The 20,675-nt window shown below is 36.7% G+C and overlaps 1 protein-coding gene across 1 annotated transcript; it reads right to left on the bottom strand.

Moving 5' to 3' along the window:
• Positions 1-3,648: 3,648 nt before the first annotated feature.
• On the bottom strand, positions 3,649-16,385 carry sv2ba (synaptic vesicle glycoprotein 2Ba). Its single transcript, XM_056259177.1, has 12 exons — positions 15,850-16,385; positions 13,796-13,976; positions 12,185-12,336; positions 11,892-12,025; positions 10,548-10,637; positions 10,247-10,360; positions 9,731-9,819; positions 8,397-8,561; positions 7,678-7,811; positions 7,355-7,558; positions 5,571-5,730; positions 3,649-4,204 (listed from the first exon to the last, which is right to left on the bottom strand). The coding sequence occupies exons 1-12, from the start codon at positions 16,310-16,312 to the stop codon at positions 4,021-4,023; spliced, it is 2,070 nt and encodes a 689-aa protein (XP_056115152.1). The 5' UTR covers positions 16,313-16,385; the 3' UTR covers positions 3,649-4,020.
• Between the last annotated feature and the right edge of the window lie 4,290 nt (positions 16,386-20,675).

The raw sequence follows: 20,675 nt of genomic DNA, 5'->3' as shown, positions 1-20,675 counted from the left end.
TCAATAGTAATTTTTTAGGTTAAACTAGAAAGGTAAAACATTTGAGCTGAGTCGTTTGATAAATTCCACTAAAGTAAGCAGCCTATTATACAGTATATTATATTTAAGAGACAGTCCCAATCAGCCCAATAATTCAAAACCGCTGCTAATTGTCTGTATGGGGTTGTATTTCAAAGAGCTAAGCAGAGTAACTGACCTTAATGATGTTTAATGATGCTTAATAAACTCCATTAGCAGATTGCACTTGAGGTGTGACATTCACACAAACCGGCGACCAGTTTTGCAGTTTAGTGGTCAAGATAGTCATTCGCCCAGTGAAGTGGGTCTCATTCAGAGATTCAAAGTGATAATGAGAAGAAAAAAAAATATGATTTGATTTATCAGTATAACCTTTTTTATGTATATATAAATACTTATATTTATATATTTTATTTCTTTTTATTAAAAAAACTAATTTTATATTTTAAATAAAATTAATGTGAAAATATAACATAAATTTACAATATGCAGACTGCCGTTCAAAAAATGTGAGGTCTGTAAAAGATTTTTTACAGTCTTTGAAAGAAGTCTCTTATGCTCTCTGCATATTTTTGATTTAAAATAGGTAAAAACTGTAAAATTGTGAAATATTTAACTTTAAATGAATCCTTTAGAAATCATTCTAATATTGAGCACTGACTGTGAGCACACGTTTTAGTTGAATGTATTTATTTAGATTACAATAGATTGGATATTTTAATCTATTTAGATTTAGTGGTTTAGTGCTAAAAAAAGTTCAGTTTGTGGAAATCCCGATACATGTGTTTTAGGGTTCTATGATTAACAGAAAGTTCAAAAGAGCAACATTTATTGGAAACAAAAATCTTTTGTAGCATTATAAATGTCTTTATTGTCACCTTTTATCGATTGAATGCATCATTGCTGAATAAAATTAGAATAGCCTACACGGCGTCTCAGAATCTGTTTAGAATAGTAGGCTACCCTAATGTGAATTGTGGGGTGTGCTTGTTAGCCTGTTGCCGTGTGGTTGCTAGGGAGTTCTGGATGATTGTTGAGGTAAATACTAGGCGTTTACTTACTGTTTTGATTCCGTATGAAACTAGGCTACTGGAGAGCCTTGAACGCATGTCGAAGCAGGAATGCCAGACAATTCAATGCGCAGAAGCCCGTATCTGCTGGAAAGCCAGGTAAAATTAAGCGCATGTCCCTGCAGTTAACATGATCTGCAGTTGATCCATAAATAACACCTGGTAGAATGTGTGTCATAGCGATGGCGTTAGTGGTCGCGAGACTGCTTGAACGTCGACGCAGAAAAATAAAGAGTATTAGCTGGTGAAATGTATTTAACGTTAGCCTACTTATTTTAACAAGTTATAATTAGCATTGTAAGGTTTGAAGGATGTCATGACAAATGTCAATAGACCGGGAACATTTTAAAACGAGCGGTTCATTCATTAATCCGTAAGATCTTACCTACATGCAGTGGAAATAAACCTGAAGACAGAAAACAAGGAGCAGCACTGAAAATGGGCTACTTACTAGTAACTTAGTAATTTTTCTGTCATCTTTGCAAGACTGTGAAATAAAGAGTGCATTGTAACATTTTAGCAACTGTGTGAAAGTGAATAGCGCATAACAGGCACAATACCGTCCATAATGATTATCTATTAGTATTGGTACAATATGCGTCATCATTTTCAAATAGGCCTACCTGTTTTCACAGTCCACACTACAACGCGAAAACGCCATTTTCAAATCCACTTTGGAGAACGTTTTCAAAAAGCTTCGTTTTCAATAATAAAAACACCATCTCAGTGTGGACGGAGAGAAAAAGATGCATTTTCAAAAGAAAACGTATTAGTGTGGTTAAGGCCAAAGACGCAAAAAGAAAAATCTCAACAAAAACGAAATATCAAAAGACCAGATTATGAGCGATAAATGAGCGGTGAGTACATTTGATGCCACTTTGGCTCTACGGACCGTCCTGGATGTGTGTGAATAAAATCACACTGGGAAACTAAATCAGTCTCACCGTCACCGAACAGCTTTTCCATATTAGCCATAATTAAATTTCCAAAGATCTTATCATGTCAACCACCCTGGGGTTTTTAAATGATACAAATTAGCATTTAATAGTTTTGATTTGTGTGCCCTCCTATAATGTAACCAGGTACCATTTTCAGGATCCATTTCTTGAGAACTAATTCTCTGATGACCTCTGTAACCAGCACTGTGACCTCCAGGCCACCCTCTCTGTGAGAGTGAATGAGCAGCGTGCTAGATTTGGCACCTCCTCACTGCAGAAGAATGAGTGAAGCTGCCACCTGTGTGTGTCTTTTCACTTTCTTCAAATCAAACTCCCACAGAAACTCAACTAAAATATATATTCCTTGTGCTTTTTTGCAGGGGCAGCATATATGATAACGCATTTGCACATTTGGCAATTTGCATGTTACCATGCTTTGATTTTTTACTGTGTCCTGGTGTAGCAAAGTGAGGACGTTCACACCCTTGGTATGAAATGCGACAAGCAATTTAATCACAGGGTTGATATAAACCAAGAAACACATTGTGCGTGAATAATACTGTCATTGCACAAGCAAATTGCTTGTATTGAATCTCTGAAAATATTGCTGATGATGGTTGCCTAAAGAAATAAATGGAGCTGTGCTAAGAGGTAAACATTATGCAGCCAAAAACATTGTTTTATTTAGGAAATTAATAATACAAAAAAGGAAGAGTTGCCTAAAATGCACAGCAATTAATCTAGTAAATCTGGTGAAAGACTTATCTAGATTTTTGTTTCACACCTTTGCATAAATAAATGACCATCACAAGAGGTGTGACTGATTCACACGTGTGCCCTGGCCTTGTTTTCACAAGTGCCTTTCCATGTGCCCATACTCACCGAAAAGCATGGGAACTTTCTCCAAGACCAAAATACTGTGGTTTTCCCATTTCAATATATTCTGGTGGGAAAGAACATGAAGCACTGAAGAGCAAAATTATAATGTTTTATATATTTTTTATTGTTATACCATCACAAAACCAGGACAAACAAAACAAAAAGGTAAACTGATCTTTTCTTATTTGAACATTACATATAAAAAGATTTTCTTTTAGATTTCTCTTGACATAAAGCTGTTCGGAGTTGTTGTAGCATTTAATCAGTGTTGATGTATAGGAGATGTATAAGAGGATATTTGAATAGCATTTTCTGTGGTCAAAAGTGGAAAACAAGTAGAAAGTATAATTTGTGAGCCATACCTACATATTTAGTATTCACACACTTTTAAAACAGAGACAAATAAAATCAAAATCACATAATCTACATATTTTCTCACAGGAAATGAGCATTATACATACTTCACATATAAGTCCATTTTAAAAATGTCTATTTTCATACAAACAATGTAATTTTGATGTAGCGTGATCGTCTTCTAATGAAAGGCATGACAAATAATAGTTGAAAAGATGGGAATCCAAAAACGTTAGAATTAAAACACAGTGAAAATGTAATTGTCTAATGTGAAATAAATATATACCACAGTAGTTAACAAATACAACACAACAAAAACTAGCTGATGACCAAAAGTTGTTGAGCGGGTGAAGTTGGAGATGCAAAACTCAAATTTTACATAATAAATAAAAGTAAAATGCAGAGATCTCATTCAAAGATTGAACTTACAGTCAAAGTTATTATTTGTTCCAATATAAAAAAGGGAATTTGATATCACTACTCGCCTCTAAATCATTTTGTAGCAAAGATATTGCCCCATATTTCCACATTTTGGATTTCTTACTAAAAAAATACAGCCACTGTGAACAACATAAACATCTACATCTCTATAAGTAATACTATGAATACTACAGTAATACTACAGTACAGTGGTTCTAACATAACACTGTTTCAGCTTCACATGATTCAGCCCTTTTCCTGTCAGTGTTCATCAGACTAAGCATGCGGTCATCCAGTGTCCAGCTGGACCAAACGCTGAGGCCATGAGGAGTTTGGCTTTTTCATTGAAGAATGACCTCCCGAGTCTCAGGTAGCTTAAATGCTAGCAGTCCTCCGCACACTAGCGCTGAGAAGGACAGGATGATCGGGATAATCTTGGTGATGCCGATAAACTTGCCAAAGATGAAAGTGCTAATGATAGCTGCCAGTTTACATGTGCCATTCAGCACACCAAAAGCTGTGGCTCTGTGGAAACAAGAGATTGATTAATGAGCAAAGTATGAAAAGAATAAGTACATACTTTACACTCTTAAAAACAAAAGGTTCCAAAAGGGGTTTTTCGCAGCCATAGAGGAACTATTTGTGGTTCCCCAAAGAACCTTTCAGTGATTGGTTCTTAAAAGAACTATGTTTTTCTTCATTTATTCAATCTTTTCCACGATAAAGAACCTTTTGTGCAATTGAAAAGTTCTATGGCTGTTAAAGCTTGTTTATGGAATTATCTGTGCCAATAAACAACATTTATTTTTGTAAGAGTGTATGGAATAATTGAGGCTTTGAGACATAGAAGTCCCGCCTTTAATATGTTGCGCTGTTTAATGAAAACATTGTAAAAAAAAAAAAAAAAACAAAGGTAAAAAAAGAGCATCTTTACAAATTTCCAGATAAAAACATTGAATAAAACCATAAAGGGTAAGTTCACCCAAAAAATGAAAATGATCACATAATTTACTCAACCTCAAGTGTCTATGACTTTCCTCTTTCAGCCAAAGACAGTCGGAGTTATATTAAAAATGATCCTGGCTCTTCCAAGCTTTATAATGGGAGTGAATGGTACCTTAGATTTTAAAGCCCAAAAAAGCGCATCAATTTCATCATATAAGTAATCCATACGGCTCCAGGGGGTTGATAAAGGCCTTCTGAAGCGAACAATATCCATATTTATAACTTTCTAAACTATCATCACTGGCTTCCGGTAACAGCCGTATGCGAGTCTAGTTCCGGTGGAAGAGTGACCTCTGACCCGACGCATGACGTATTGACGAACGCAGAAGCACAGAGGATAGAGCAAAACAAAACAAAGTTCACGAGATAGAAGTCTAAAATGAGAATTTTTAACGAGAAATGTCAGAAGAGCTTGAGTTTGTTGCCCAGCCATTTTGAACCGTGAGAGGCATCTACTCTCACCGAAGCCTATGTTAATCCTACATCCTACATCATGCGTCGGGTCAGAGGTCACATTTCCGCTGGAACTCTCATTAACGCACGGACAGACCTAACCAGAAGCTAGTGATTACAGTTTTTAAAGTTATAATTATGGATATTTTCCCACAAAAACGCATAGCTTCGCTTCAGAAGTCCTTTATTAACCCCCTGGTGCCGTATGGATTACTTTTATGATTACAGTTTTTTTACTGTATTTTTGATCAAATAAATGCCGCCTTGGTGAGCACAAGATACTTCTTTCAAAAACTTTAAAAACATCTTTTGAACGGTAGTTTATTTTAACACGTAAATGCAGTTTTGAGAAAGAACTCACAGGTTGAAAAGCATCTGCCTTACATTAATTCTACTTATCAGAGATGTCTTTTGGTGATGGATCTTTTTGTACCTTTTCGAGGCAGGATAGAGCTCCACAGTGATGACCTCGATGCCATTCCAAGCTGCCGCGCTGCCTGCGAAGAACAGGCACTGGAACAGGACGACAGCCCACTGACTGAAGCACAGGAGCAGGAAGAACGTGCAGACAGCGGAGCCTAACATGGATGCCCCTGCAAACAAAGATACACAAGAAGAATTCATTTACATGCTATCAACACTTTGAAAGTTATCAATAACTGTTACAGTGCTCCTATTATGCTATTTTAAAGGTTCCTGATTTTGTTTTGGACGTCTCCTACAATAGATTTGCATGCATCCAAAGTCAATATCACTTTAATTTTCTCATAATATACATTGCACATCCCCTCTATTCTCACAGTGTCTGAAACGGCTCGATAAAGATTCAGTTTATAAACTCCTTCTCTCTGAGAGCCTACTCTGCTCTGATTGGTCAGATGACCCAGTCTGTTGTGATTGGTCTATCGCTTACAGTGTGTATTGGAAACGAAACGCCCATTACCATATCTGAATTTCAGCTCCGGATCTTCTTCAGCGCTCGATACACAGTGATACGAACAGTAACGATGGCGTTGGTTTTACTGCATACCTGTCAACACTCCCGTTTTTCCCGGGTTTCTCCCGTTTTTTAGCCCTATCTCCCGGACCCCTCCCGGTTTGTTATTTTTCCCGGGAAACTCCCGTAATTTGCATGGCCCAAACTCCTTTATGAATAATCGGACCAATATGTTTGCTAATGTTGACCAGTTGCCAGATTGTATTAAATGCATTATATTCACACAATCCACAGACCATTTACAATTTCAACCCGTTTGTCACCTCAACCTGGCAACCTATAACCCAGTTGCGCAGTCGCGGAAAGTTTAACCCGAAAGCGAGCCGATAGACATGATGGCAGGTGAAGGTGGTGTCCCCGCAATGAAACTGAAGTACAGTTTGTAACGCGTTGCTTCAGGAAGATTAGGGGTAGCTCACAACTGAAGTTATTGCATGCAGAGGCCAGACAGACACACGGAGGCGATTGACATCTCACAACTCGCACTTTATTCCCAAATCGAACTCGTGTAGCCTAACTGTCTGTCACACGTTCTACCGTCCACATCGTTACTTAATAAACAAAATAAGATAAAAATTAGCATCAAACAGAAATTACCCACATACATGGGGTGTTCGCATGCATAGACAGTAAAAGGGGTGTTCGACGCGCACAATACAGACTGCCGACAGTTCAACAGGGAGCGCAAAGCTCTTAAAGGGGCCACACCTTATTTCCAGTCGTTACAAGTTGTACATTTACCACAACCCCCCCCCAGAGAAATCTCCCGGATTTTGAAAACCAAATGTTGACAGGTATGTTTTACTGTATCAATTCTAGTGCGAGTCCTCCTTCTTTCGAAGTGCATGCAAAGTAGATCCGCAGCACAAACCAAACTCTTCCAGTCTCAGCTATAACTACAGTGTTTGAGGGCGGAGCAAAGTAGACATTGTTCACGGGCAGCCAATGAAGACCATAGGCTGGCATTATGCAAATTTGTTACAAACCTACGTACTGCAGATATGTTACGGAAGTAAGACTGGAATTGCTGACGACTCATTTCAGGCAGTTCAGAATCGCTTCTTTCATGTAGGAGACAATAACTTTGTGGTGCACTGATCTTTAAAACTTTGCAGACCTTTACATTCACAAACAGCTATATCACACACTGCATTAAAGGTAAAATTTGAAAAAGCATAATAGGGGCACTTTAATATAAGCTTTTGCATGTAACCACTCACCTATAATTTTAAGTCGTCCTATTTTATCCATTAATAGACCTGCTACGATGTTGCCAGGTATGACAGATAAACTGCCCAGGAAGCAGACTAGATAGATCAGGATGTCATTTTCCTCTTGGAAATTTAGATGGCAGCCTTTTTTGGGGTGCAAAAATGTTGTATTTTCCAGCTTACAGTTAAAAAACTTGGAATCTTTCCACAGGTCTGTAAGGAACAAGACACAAATATTGGAAGATGACAATTAATGAAAGGAAAACCCAAATAATCATTCAAAAATCTAATAGGATGAAGGTTAGTATATAAAGTAAATCTTAATTGCATACCAGTATTGTAGAAGACTGTGTTTTTAAGGGTGCAGTTCTCAAAGAAGGTCTCTGTTGATCTGATGTCCTCAAAATAACAGTTCTCAAACAGGGATTCCTCAAACTTCACATTTCTTATTTCTATGTTGATAAACCTGCGTGTAAAGTAAATAAAACTGACTGCTCAACCAATACACAACCGTGCAAAAGTTTGGGGTCGGTATATTTTTTAAATTAATGCTTAATTCAGCAAAGATGCATTCAATTAATCAAAAGTGACCGTAAAGACACTGTTACAAAAGATATCCATTTGAAATAAATGCTGTTCATTTGAAAATTCTATTCATCAGAGAACCCTGAAACAAATTATCATGGTTTTCAATATTTATAATAATAAAAAATGTTTCTTGAGCAGCAAATCAGAAGGATTTCTGAAGGATCATGTGACACTGAAGACTGGAGTAATGATGCTGAAAATTCAGCTTTGCATCACAGGAATAAATTACATTTTCTAATATATTAAAATAGAAAACAGTTATTTTAAATTGTGAAACTATTTCACAATATTACTGTTTTTACTGTAATTTTGATCAAATAAATGCAGCCTCGGTGAGCATAAGAGTCTTTCACATTATTTCAACATTAAAAAATCTTTGTCTTTGAACAATATGTGCCTGCATCAGTCCTTTATTCTATAAAACATCATACTTTATAGACAGAGACAGATGAAGTTAATGTACCTGTCATGGATATACTCCCCCTCTTTGTGGACCTGATTTTGCAGAGTGAAGTTAAAATGAAAGCGTTCCACTTTCTCACGATGGAAGATCTTGACGTTGGACTCGTACTCCTCAAACTGGAGGTACTTGATCTGGTCAGGAAACCACGCTCCCAGGCCATAATAGCTGTGTGGTGGAAGATTGATTAATACTATTATTTAGTACTGAGTTGAGATCATTATATACATGCTCCAGACATAATGGCGACTTAGTATACTGCCTCCTAAAATTTCCTCATTATGCAGCATGAAATGTAATTTTCATTTAAAAGTTAATTCCACAATGCACCTGTAGTCAAAAGAAAAAAAAGAAATGAAAGTCCATTGTGATGGCTGAACCAAAAAAAATCTTGGTGAATTTATTTTTTAAATATACTTAAAACTCATTCTACATAGAACATATCTCTAAATAAATCATTTATTAAATAAGTGAGTGCTATGCAATTAGGCATAAACATACAGGGCACAAATTTTAACACCTGTTCAAAAATTCTTTCTTTTTTTGTGAAAGAATTCTGTGAACATTTTGTGAACACTCAATTTATCAAGCATGACAACACAGACATTCATAATGCTACAAAATATTTCTATTTCAAATAAATGCTGTTCTTTTGAACTTTTAATTCCTCAAAAAATCCTGAAAAAAACACTTCCACACTTTAAGTAGCACAACAATTTTCAACTGTTTCTTGAGCAGCAAATCATCATATTAGAATGATTTCTGGAGGATCATGTGACACTGAAGTCTTGAGTAATGATGCTGAAAATTCAGCTTTGCCATTAAATAAATAGATAGAATTTCTAAATAAATAAACATTTTATACTTTTATTGATTTTTTTTTATCAAATAAATGCAGCCTTGGTGAGCATAAAAGACTGACGTGTATAAATTCTTGAATATTGTTTCAAATAATTAAAGAGGGCTAATGCAGATCACTTAGAGTTGTTGCCTATGTACCAGAGAGCAACATAGTGTCGGGCCAGTCGTGGGATGGATCTGGGCAGATACTATGTTGCTGTTCGGGTAGAGTGTAACCCCACTGGTTTTACTCGCACCGCTCCGAGTGGGATTTGAACCGGCATCACTGGTTCAGTGTGGCATCACGCTAAAGACTGTAGCCTCTAACGCCAATTGCTAGTGTACCTCTTGAGGCCAGTGGAGTGAGGTTTACCCACACAGCTCTTTACCCGTTACAAGAGCATTCCAAAATCCATCACTTATGAGATTATATGACCAGGATATGCAACATAGAGAGCAAGAAGCTCAATAAAGCTTCTCTATCAAGAGCTGCTCACCTGAAGGCCATCGTAAACCACACAATGGCAATGAACAAACTATGGATTCTGAGATCAGGTGCAGCCAGTGACATCATGTTCTTCATGACCTTTTGGAGAACAAATGAAACAACCACTTCATTTGTGTTAGCAAAACAAGAATCTTAAGATCCAATCCAAAATTGCCAAAATTGTATTAAATTACTATTTTTCTATTTTCTGAACAAAATGTAGGTGGTGCTTGCCATGCAAGGGTGGTTGCCAGGAGTTTGCTATGCAGCTGCAAACGTGTTTGGAGTGTTTATAATGATTTTTATTGCACGTTTCAATCTTTTTATCATTTGCCAGACAAAAACTGTAATTCCACTCGCTTAGAAAGGTAACCTCACAACTCTCCTAAAGAAGCCTCACACTTTAAGCTATCATTCAGGTCTGAAGCTCAAATGATGCAGGACGAGAAAGAAGATGGTGGCAGATACTGATTGTACTATAAATTGTGAAAAGGATAGGATCTGGAGTTGGATTATGTTAGCATACCTGTTTAACCAGGGTCAGGTGTCTGACCATGAATCTCTGAAAGGCCGTTCCAGTTTCACTCTGAATCTCTATGAACTCGTCATCTTGTGTTTCAGGTATTTTAAGCTGCGAAACCTGCAAGAGAGGGATATATTTCATAGTTAAGACCATGTAAGATGAGCCATTTATCAAGTGTCGCCAATGCAGTTACTAATAAATTCAAGACTTTACTCAGTAAACTCATCACAGATGCAGATCTAGGGTTAATTCTGTTGCTTTGCTGTTATTCAGTGGTGTAGAAGTTTAAAATGGACAACTTTACTTGAAATACTCTTTCTGGCTCTCCCTTTGCCCTCCAGTTGGTGTCATGGACTTGCCGCAAGACCATCCAGGCCTCATCGTGTCTTGCAGCCTGAAATTCACAAAACAGACAATGTTATTTTAGTTTTTATGAATATTTCAAATTAGCTTTTATTTTTATGTTTTTTTTATCTTCGATGTTAATCTTAGTTTCATTTTTAGTAATTTTGTTATGTGCTTTTATCATTTTATCAGTTTATATTTTTAAATATTGCCATTTAGGTTGAATTTATTTTTATATGTGTTTCAGTTTTAGTTAGTTTTACTAATTTTTTTTGCCAAGGCAACATTTAAAAAATGTTCTAACTAATATTTATATTTTATTTTACTTCAACTGTATTTCAATTAACAGAAATGCTTTTAATAGTTTTAGTTAATGATAATAACCCAGAATGGAGATCATTCATTTTGTGTAGCACTGGGTGTCTGCCAACTACATTTTATACAATAAAGAAAAGTAATTTATGCCTTAAAGGTGCAGTAAGCAATTTCTGAGAAACGCTGTTGAAAGTGGATCAGACCGAGCAGCACAACACACTTGTAGCCAATCAGCAGCAGGGGGCGTGTCCACTCATGATGAGGGAGAGTGAGCAAGAGGGAGATTTGAAGAAAGACGGTAGAAAGAGAGATGACTGAGAAACATTACAAAAGAGAAAAGGCTGGAGGAATATTACTGGAAAAAGAAGGGTTATGATCAGGCAAGAGCTTTAGGACCAGCGTTTATATTAGAAAAGCTTTCCAGCACTGGAGGGACTGATGTGGTAAGGCCTGGAAACAGATCCTAAGGTTATTGCTGCTCCACACGTGAGTAACACTGGCTTTGCTATGTTTCGCAGAACCAAGACATGCTGTTGTTGTAATGTTAGCTCTAGTAACAGAACAGTTTTGAGTGTCATTGTTTGTCTGGAGCTGATTCGTCCTGATTAGTACTGTTCGTCATCTTCGCAAATATTTATTTTGCTTCGCTTCGCTTCTGTTTAATAAAGAGACTTCCACTCTTGCATTGTGTGTTCGTGCATTTTAGAGGTGGAGCAATGAAGGGTGGAGGGGTGTATGTTTGGGTTGATTTCAAATATCAGCAGCATTCAACAATGATTCTCGAAAATCGCTCGCTGCACCTTTAAAATGCTATCTTTTCCACAATATGCCTATTTACAGTATAAAATGAAATTTCTATACAATTCTGAATTTTGAGAAGAGAAAAACGAACTAAATAAATACATGTATTTTAATGTTTTTATTTATAGATAAAGTAATGATTAATAGCCAGCGTGCTCTACTAGTAAACTATCATACACTATATTACCTCCAGGAGGAAACGGGGACTTTCTGGCATGAACACAAGCCCAGCGAGAGCAGCCACAGAGGGAAGGAAACAAACCAGCACAAACACCCTCCAACTGTGGAACTGGAACTCTGTCCCCATACTGAAACCCCAGCCTGCAACAAAAAATACTGAAACTCTCAGAAACCTGGATCTTGAAATGTGGTTTTATGTACAACAACTTCCAGACAACTAATATTGTTTCTTCAAGTCTGCTCTTACACGTGTAGTAATTGCCATTGTTAGAAACATTGTAAGGAATTGCGATGAATTACCATAATGTGGGATGATTCCCCATGCGGTGAAGGAAGCGTACAGTCCTCCGAGCATCCAGAACAAGCACAGCCAGCTGAGATGTTCTCCTCTCTTATCTATCTGAAGGAACTCAGCAAAGTACGTATACACAACAGGGATTGATCCTCCGATCCTGCAGGAGATCATCAGTAACTGTTTCTTGGGGTCGTTTATTGGACAGATAAAATACAATTCTACCATAAAGTGATTCCATCAGTTAACAAAGCTGCTTTATACAACCATTAAACTCTGGTAAATGTGTCTATGTAAAAAATGTGAAATATGAAATCATATAAGAACTATAATGATACACTACCGTTCAAAAGTTAGGTCAGTTCAATTCTTTTTTTATAGAAATGAATACTTTTTTTGGCAAGGATGCATTTAATTGATCAAAAGTAAATGGCAGTAAATACATTTATGATGTTAAAAAAGATTTATATTTCAAATAATAAATAATGCTGTTCTTTTGAACTTTCTATTCGTCAAATAATCATGAAAAAAATTTATCAAGATTTGCACAAACATATCAGGCAGCACAACTGTTTTCAATATTGATATTAATAAGAAATGTTTGAGCAGCAAATAGTATATTTAAATGTATTTTTGATTAATTAAATGCAGCCTTTGTGAACACAAGAGACATCTTTCATAAACATTGAAAGGGTTGTATAATGCCCCTTTTTACAATATGTAAAATAAGTATGTGTGTGTAAATAAATATGTATGTGAAGTTTTAGCTCAAAATACCCCATAGATATTTTTTTATAGCATGTTAAAATTGTCCTTTTTTGAGGGTGAGCAAAAACGCATAGTTTTGTGTGTGTCCCTTTAAATGCAAATGAGCTGCTGCTCCCGGCACAGAGGGCGGAGCTTCAAGAGCTCGTGTGTTAGTAGCTTGCAGACACGCACTAAAATGACAGAAACTGTTCTGCCTTTTATGTTCAAACCGGAGTCGGACAATGATGGAGAGACTCAAAAAGAAGTGAACATGTAGAATGCAACAGGATGTTTACGAATGGTTAGTTGATGAATGTATGTTGCTGATGTGGAGTTAACCATCTTCAAGTCATTGATTATGATTAGCATATTCTGTCATAATAATCGATAAAATCGCTCGTGTGGTAACTGTTGTAAGATGCTTACAGAGTGACATGCTATTGCATTTGTGTTACGTACTGTATGTATTGCAAGTGAATAGACGGATGCGACAGCTTGAGCAGACTCACAAATGTGTTCTACTACAACAACTCTTCCCCTTCTCAACATGGACTGCGTGTTCCCGGGGGCGGGTTTATGTAAATCTTAGGGTTAGTGATGTCACTAACCCGGGAGGAATGTCGTGTAGTCCCTATCAGCCGTTTGTTGTAGTCCTTAAAAAGTCATTTCTGTAAAATATCTCCCTTTGCCTTGAACTTTGAGCGCCGTAAATTTGCAGATGTTGTTTATGCTCAAACAGCAACATTACACACTAACTAAAGTTAGAAAAGTGAAATCATAATCAACCACCCCTTTAATACTGACCCCAGATATTTGAACGATAGTGTAGATAGATGTATAAATAAATTCTTGCTGCTTTCTGTGAGCCTCACCCAATTCCCGAGCAGAGTCTGAAGAAGATAAAGAAGCCGTAGCTCTGTGCGAAAGAAGACAGGAAGGAGAAGATGCAGTTGATGGCCAGTGCGTAGAGTAAACACTGTCGTCTGCCCAGTTTATCTGCCAGACCCCCCCACACGACAGCGCCGATCATCATGCCCACGTACACTATTAAACCTGAACACAGAGACAAAACACAGAGCCAGACAGTTAGATGCGGAGGAAGAGTAACAGCACATCATAGAAAAACTATCTGCTACTGTTTCCAGCATTTCCAGCAGAATGATGCAGTAGGTCATTTACAAACATCATGTTGTTAATTCAAATCATTAGCAAATTCATGCTTTATAAAGACTCAGTCCTCATTCACTTTCATTATAGTGAAACAGTCTCCAGGATATTCTTCAGTCTGTGTGTGTGTGTGTGTGTCCCGCAAAATAAAGAAGGTCATACGGTCTACATTTTTTCTTGTTCAAGAAGCTTTTTCACTTAGATATATATATCACAATGGGGAAAAAAAAGAACTATCGCAACTTCAGTTTCATGTCGACTTTAAGATATAGAATTTATTAGTTTTGAGAAATTAAGTGGATAATTTTTAACAGAAGCATCAGAATATCACACAACATTCCGTCTCTGTCTCTCTTGCCTTCATCAAAGCTCTGCTACTGCTACACACACACACACACACACACACACACACACACACACACACACACACACACACACACACCTAATTCGACTGGGATAAGTGATTATCAGGCACGTGGCAGGGATTGTGAACCTCGACGTGGATTACACACCACTCTAGACAGTGGCAACTTTCATCCCTCACTAAAACTTTTCCTGCTTCTCCCTCACTATTGCACGCAATCTAGGAAATATTCTCATTTAACCTGTGCTCTCACTCTGTCACTCACAGGGCTATTTAAAAAAATCAGTACAGGAAGATATACTTTGGGGTGTGAATGGGGTCTGATACGTGCTTGAGAAAAAAAGAAAATATTAACTTTTTGGTTTCCAATATTTGTTCAGAATCAATAAATGCACTATTGTTGAAAGGTTTAGTGTCGGTAAGATTTTTAAATGTTTTTGTCTCATTTTGTATCACATTAAATCTTTCATGTTCAAGTCTCTGATTCTTAAGGCTGCATATATTTAATAAAAAAATACAGTAAAAACAGTTCTTTTTAAAATAGTGTCACAATTTAAAAAGAAATGTTTTCTATTTGAATATATTTTAAAATGTAATTTATTCCTGTAATGTAAAGCTGAATTTTCAGCATCATTACTCTTCAGTCTTCAGTGTCATATGATCCTTCAGAAATCATTCTGATTTGCTGCGCAAGAAACATTTCTTATTATCGATGTTGAAAATAGTTTATATTTTTTGTGGAAACTGCATTTTACTGAAGCATTTTTTTCAGGACTATTTGATGAATGGAAATTGTACAAGAACAGCGATTGTTTGATTTAATTCATCCTAGCTAGGATGAATTAAATTAATTAAAAGTGACAGTAAAGACATTAATAATGCATATATATATATATATATCTTTCTGACCCCAAGCTTTCAAATGGAATAGTAATACTTGTAATAGTATATATGTATATATATTGACAACAATAATAATATATTTTTTATTAATAAGAAATAAAAGGAAAATTATTAATAATAGCTTAATAATAATAATATCAAATATTATTGAAATGTAATAAGAAATTAAATGGAAAAAATAGAAACCCACTTGTGGAATAACATTTTACTTTTTTAAATTATGCATGTATCAAGGTAAAAGGGTTTAGGCCTAGATGTTGATTTGACAAATATAAAATTCTCTGGGACATCTAAGGAAGATCATTTATATTTGCTATTATTTTCCCAGCCCAAATATAAATACAGGTAACTTCACATTTAGTTTTTAGTTCTGAAAACTTTGCGTTGAACCACATTAAAAATAGTGTAATTCTTTGACAGGGCCTTTCTTACAAACAAAGTCTTTGTCTGATCAGAAATGAAGCTGATTCTGATCCCGACTCCTTCACTCACCCAGCATGCCCTTGTCAGCATTCGACAGGCACATGTCCTTCTCAGCACTGGGCAGGACGAAACTCACAACGAAGCACTCCACGCCATCAGCCATCAGGGCCAGACCCAGCACGGTGAAGAGGGTCCACTGGAAGCGCCCGTGCCCGCAGTCTTCCATGATGCTCTCGTATTGCTCTGGCAACGTTTCCTCTACGACCTCAGCTGCCATCCTGGCCTTCGTACGGGCCTCCCTCCGTGCGGCTCTCCGTGCCTCCTTGATCTCGTCCGGATGAGGGATGCCTTGGTACTCTCCCTCATACATCTGCTCATCTTCATCATGCCCCTCGGTGGCATCACTAGCAGCATCATCCTCCTCCCGAGGAGGGAAGTCTGTCTGATAAGGGTAAGTGTACTCTCCTCCTTCTCCATATGTGGGATACGTTTCTCCCGGCTGGTTTATGTTGTTTTGGTAAGGGTCATCCATTTTGGCTTGAATTTGTTATATATATTCTTGGAGACAAAAATAGCTAAATGAACATAATCCTCAGAAATCTCTCGGAGACTTTGGTGACGGTTCCAAATCCAAAAAGTTTAAAAATATAAATTGCACCTCAGTTAAGTTAAGGCCTCAATATTTATGACATCAACAAGCTATTTCCCTTTGGTTGGTTCTACACAAGGCCACATGCTGCACCTGAAATAAAAAGAACATTAGTTAGAAAAATGTTTTTGATCAACATTATCGATGGTTTAATTTTACATGAATGAAAACGAGGCTAGAGGTAAATGCAATTTCATTGCATTCATTGATTTAAAAAAAAAAAAAAATCTTACAAAAGGCGTTTACACACACTTGTAATGACTTTGGACTTTTTTTGCATGTGGGTTTGATTCATTGAAAAATAATAGGCTGCATCCGAATTCACATACTTCCATACTATATATTAGGCAAAAAACAGTATGTGACAGAAGAAGTATTGTCTGTACTCACAGTACTCATAAAAGAGTAGGCAAAAATTACCCGGATGACCTACTTCTTCAGGCGAGATTATAAAGTGTGCATACGATGGATACTTTACTATCCCATGTGGCAACAGGAGAGGATTAATGGCATTGAAGTGACACAACTGATGCTGGTAGGTCACATGATAATGACAACATGGCGAATGTAGTACGTCAAAATTGCATTCATACGACACACACTCATACAATAGGTTATAGAACAAACTTTTTTAGTGATCATGAAGTAATTACTTATTCAAAATAAGTACCTACTCAAGAGAGTATCCAATTTGGACGCAGCCACAGCCATTCATTTGGGAATTGTATGTTTGATTCACTGAAAAGAACCGACTCATTAGTCATTCGTTTGAGAATCACAATACACTTGTCGCCTGTGTGTTGATTCTCTAAAAAAGAACCGACTTTAGTCATTCGTTTTGGAATCAGACTACGCTGTTCGTGCTGTATGATTCACTGAAAAGAATCAGCTCATTAGAATCATTTAATCTGTAATTGGACTTCACTATTTGAATTGTTACTTTCATGCTGTTGATTCAGAAGTGAAGTATGGGACCGTTCACACAGAAGGCAATTTTTCCATTACACTGCTCTACTTTTCCGTTGTTTTTCAATGTAAACACGCGTTTTGGGTTTTTAGCAGCGTCTTGCGCATGACACGGCCTTCTAAAAAAGAGGCGCTCAAGTTAAAAGAAGTTAAACTTTTTATCTCTAGACATTGCGGGATTTTTATCAGCAAAAACACGTTCTGTGTGAACCGGCCCTAAAAGTGCATTCCGAATGCACGTGCGAGAACTGTAAACGGAACGGGACATTTTTTGGCCCAGGTACTTCGGTCCATCAGTTCTCAGTTCACAAACCACTGAACAAACTGCACGTCGATCCCTTACAGCCTCGTTTCCATTCATGAAAAATAAATATGGTGTCTACCCCCGACTAAGCTCAATATACAATAGTTAGGCTATCGCATTTTCAATGAAGCATTAAAACAAATGCAATATGATCACATAGAGGAGTAAAATAAATGTGTACAAGTGACACTTAAAAAATATGTCATACAAAAATTGTGTTTTAGTAAGAGGTTATCAGAAACAGTGAATTGCTTACTGTTCAAAATGAAAACAAGAAATTGGACACTTTGTGGTTGTCAAACATTGACTTGAGTGTCCAAATACTTTTTGGTGCCACTTTAGCAAACATATATTAACGTGTATGTGCCGTCAATAACTTTTTTGGTTAACAGGAGCTGTAAATGAGATGTTTACAAACAACTGTAACTTCCTCTCGTCTCGTGCTGCCATTAGAGTGTGTAATACAAGATGATAATACTGGTCAAGACTAGACCTAATTTTAAGCCCCACCTTATCCATCCCAAGCCATTTGATCTGACCATGCCAGACGCAAGACATCCTGCTCACTACATGCCTGTAAATTAAAGTAGTAATGTATTTGAGCATGTCATAATACTGATATTATGAATGTGAAAATAAAGGAGCTTTAATGACCATGCACACATGTTCCTGCGTGTGTCTGTTTAGCAATGGACCAAAATGTGACACTGTGCAAAATGTGTAATATACTACAAAGACGGAAAGCTTTTCTTGTGCCCGGACATGTGCCATATTTTCTCCTGCTTTCCAAGTGAGAGCTATGATATAATCCAGCTTAAAACCAGACGAATTTTATTCATTCCCAGAAGGCCAGATTAGATTTGGAGGGTGATGAACATTGAACACCCTCTTCTCGATTAAATAATCAAATGTTAGGAGTATAATAAATATCAAGATCGATCAATAATAAAGAGCAATAAATAGCAGATAAGATCCATAGAATGTAAAAAGAAAATGTAAAAATTGTAAAAATGAAAATGTTTGCAAAGAAAATGTATGCTTTTATCAATACAGAAAAAAATACAACCCGTGCATCCCTAAACACTGACAATTGTCCCTTGCCCAAACATTAAAATCGGTTGAAAAGAGATTACTGAGTGAATCCATTTACATTCACTGAGTATCCTGCCTCGGCCTGGTCATCGTGATCTGACGGTCCCAGATGGGCATTACGTAACTTCAGACATGTACTGTGACCAAATAAGCTAAAACAAATGTTCTAGGAAATGCATTAAGTCTGCAGGGACTGTAATGGGAACATATCATGATATTCATCCATTTTCCTGCATGTTCTATTGTTTCAATGTGAATATAGAACTGGTATGCACACGCATATACTGTACATGTCCTGGCAAATTATTGAAATGATTAAGCAGTGACATCAGTTTGCTACACTGTGACATGCTATTCTTCTAAAACTACTACTAATAATATATACAAAAACTTCACATTTCATTTAAAGCATGAACCAACATTACAGTAGATTATGCTCTGACGTCCGAAAGCTAAACTGAAAGCAATAATTAAGTGTTAAATAGAGAATGTTCACGCCTAAATTAATTGGTGACATCCTCTCCGTCAGGCGATATATGGCTGAATGTGCACATGGTGTGGGCGGGTCTTTAGTGATGTCACAGGGAGGAGACGCCAGCTAATGGAGGGCAAGTCTGAAGGGCACGCATGTCACCTGTAAAACTACAGAGAAGCCTCTGGACAATGACAATTATGCACCTTTATTTCTGTATCAACATACTTTCTATATAATAATTTGGATATGTTTGGACATTTTGAATTGTTTGTGGTCATTATTTGCCATTAATGTTTTTTTTTACAGGTCAATAATATTTAAACTTAAGTTTACTTATTTTCTAGATACATGAATACTTACTAAAATCACTTTTACATTTGGATCATATTTCTTTTTTTCTTTTAGAAAATTACTAAATGTTATAATATATAATGGTATAACAAACTGCAGTTTCTTTTAACGCAAAATGTAAGGGGAAATATACATATTTTTCAGTAGTTATTTTCTTCCTAGAGCTGTTGTCATTTTATTATTATAACCTCATTGGAGGACACATAGGACCCAAAATGTCAATGGCTAAAAGTCAATAAACAATCTGTTGTACAAAACGAAAGGCAACATGTCATGATGTAGGGTGGAGCTTTTCCGTCAGCTTTATAGATCTGAAAAATACCAGTACTTTCAAAGTGTAAATCTAATCTCTGTTTATGGTTATCATTTCACAGTTATGATCGAAACGGGTCAAATATTGTGATTTTTTGTAGGACTACAGACATTTAAAGTTGAAAGTAAAGCATTCACCAAATGCGAACCTTTATCAGGTATAATTTAAATGCAATGGCACTGAAAGCAGTTTAAAAATACCTTAACGTTCAAATGAAATGAAATTGACTTACCAGAATTTGTTTTCCTTTATGTATTATGGCGTTCGATATAAATTAATAAAAAATCCAAAGGAAAATCCTGGCAGAGTTTCAGAAGGCAAGCCCTACATGTCACCTTAACAGGAGTCTGATGGGCAGACCAGGGGATTATGGGTCGACCTCATGATCAGCGCCTCCGGCTCATCCAGATGGAATCTCCCTACGCTTGATGCTGCCAGACCAAATGGTAGAGTCCACATCCAGTTTAATGAAGACATGCTGCAACAATAGACCAAACCGGAGGGGAAAACTGTTACAATACATAATGATTTTACTTAGACATGCTTATGCCATTGATGCTAAATAATCAAGTTATTATTGAATGAGAAAAGATGACCCCCGTTACATGTTTTGATTATTCACAGATTATTGCAATTAAATAGCCAAATTTAAGCCTTGATGGCCTGAAATGTTATCTTTCCCCAAAGTGCAATGTCTTTAAAAACTCTTTTAGTAAAGTCGGCATGAAACAGAAGTTGCGATTCT

Source organism: Rhinichthys klamathensis, unplaced genomic scaffold, assembly GCF_029890125.1.
Source record: "Rhinichthys klamathensis goyatoka isolate OS25496 unplaced genomic scaffold, OSU_Roscu_1.1 h1tg000165l_1, whole genome shotgun sequence".
NCBI lineage: Eukaryota > Metazoa > Chordata > Actinopteri > Cypriniformes > Leuciscidae > Rhinichthys > Rhinichthys klamathensis.
This window is presented reverse-complemented; position numbering and strand designations above follow the sequence as displayed.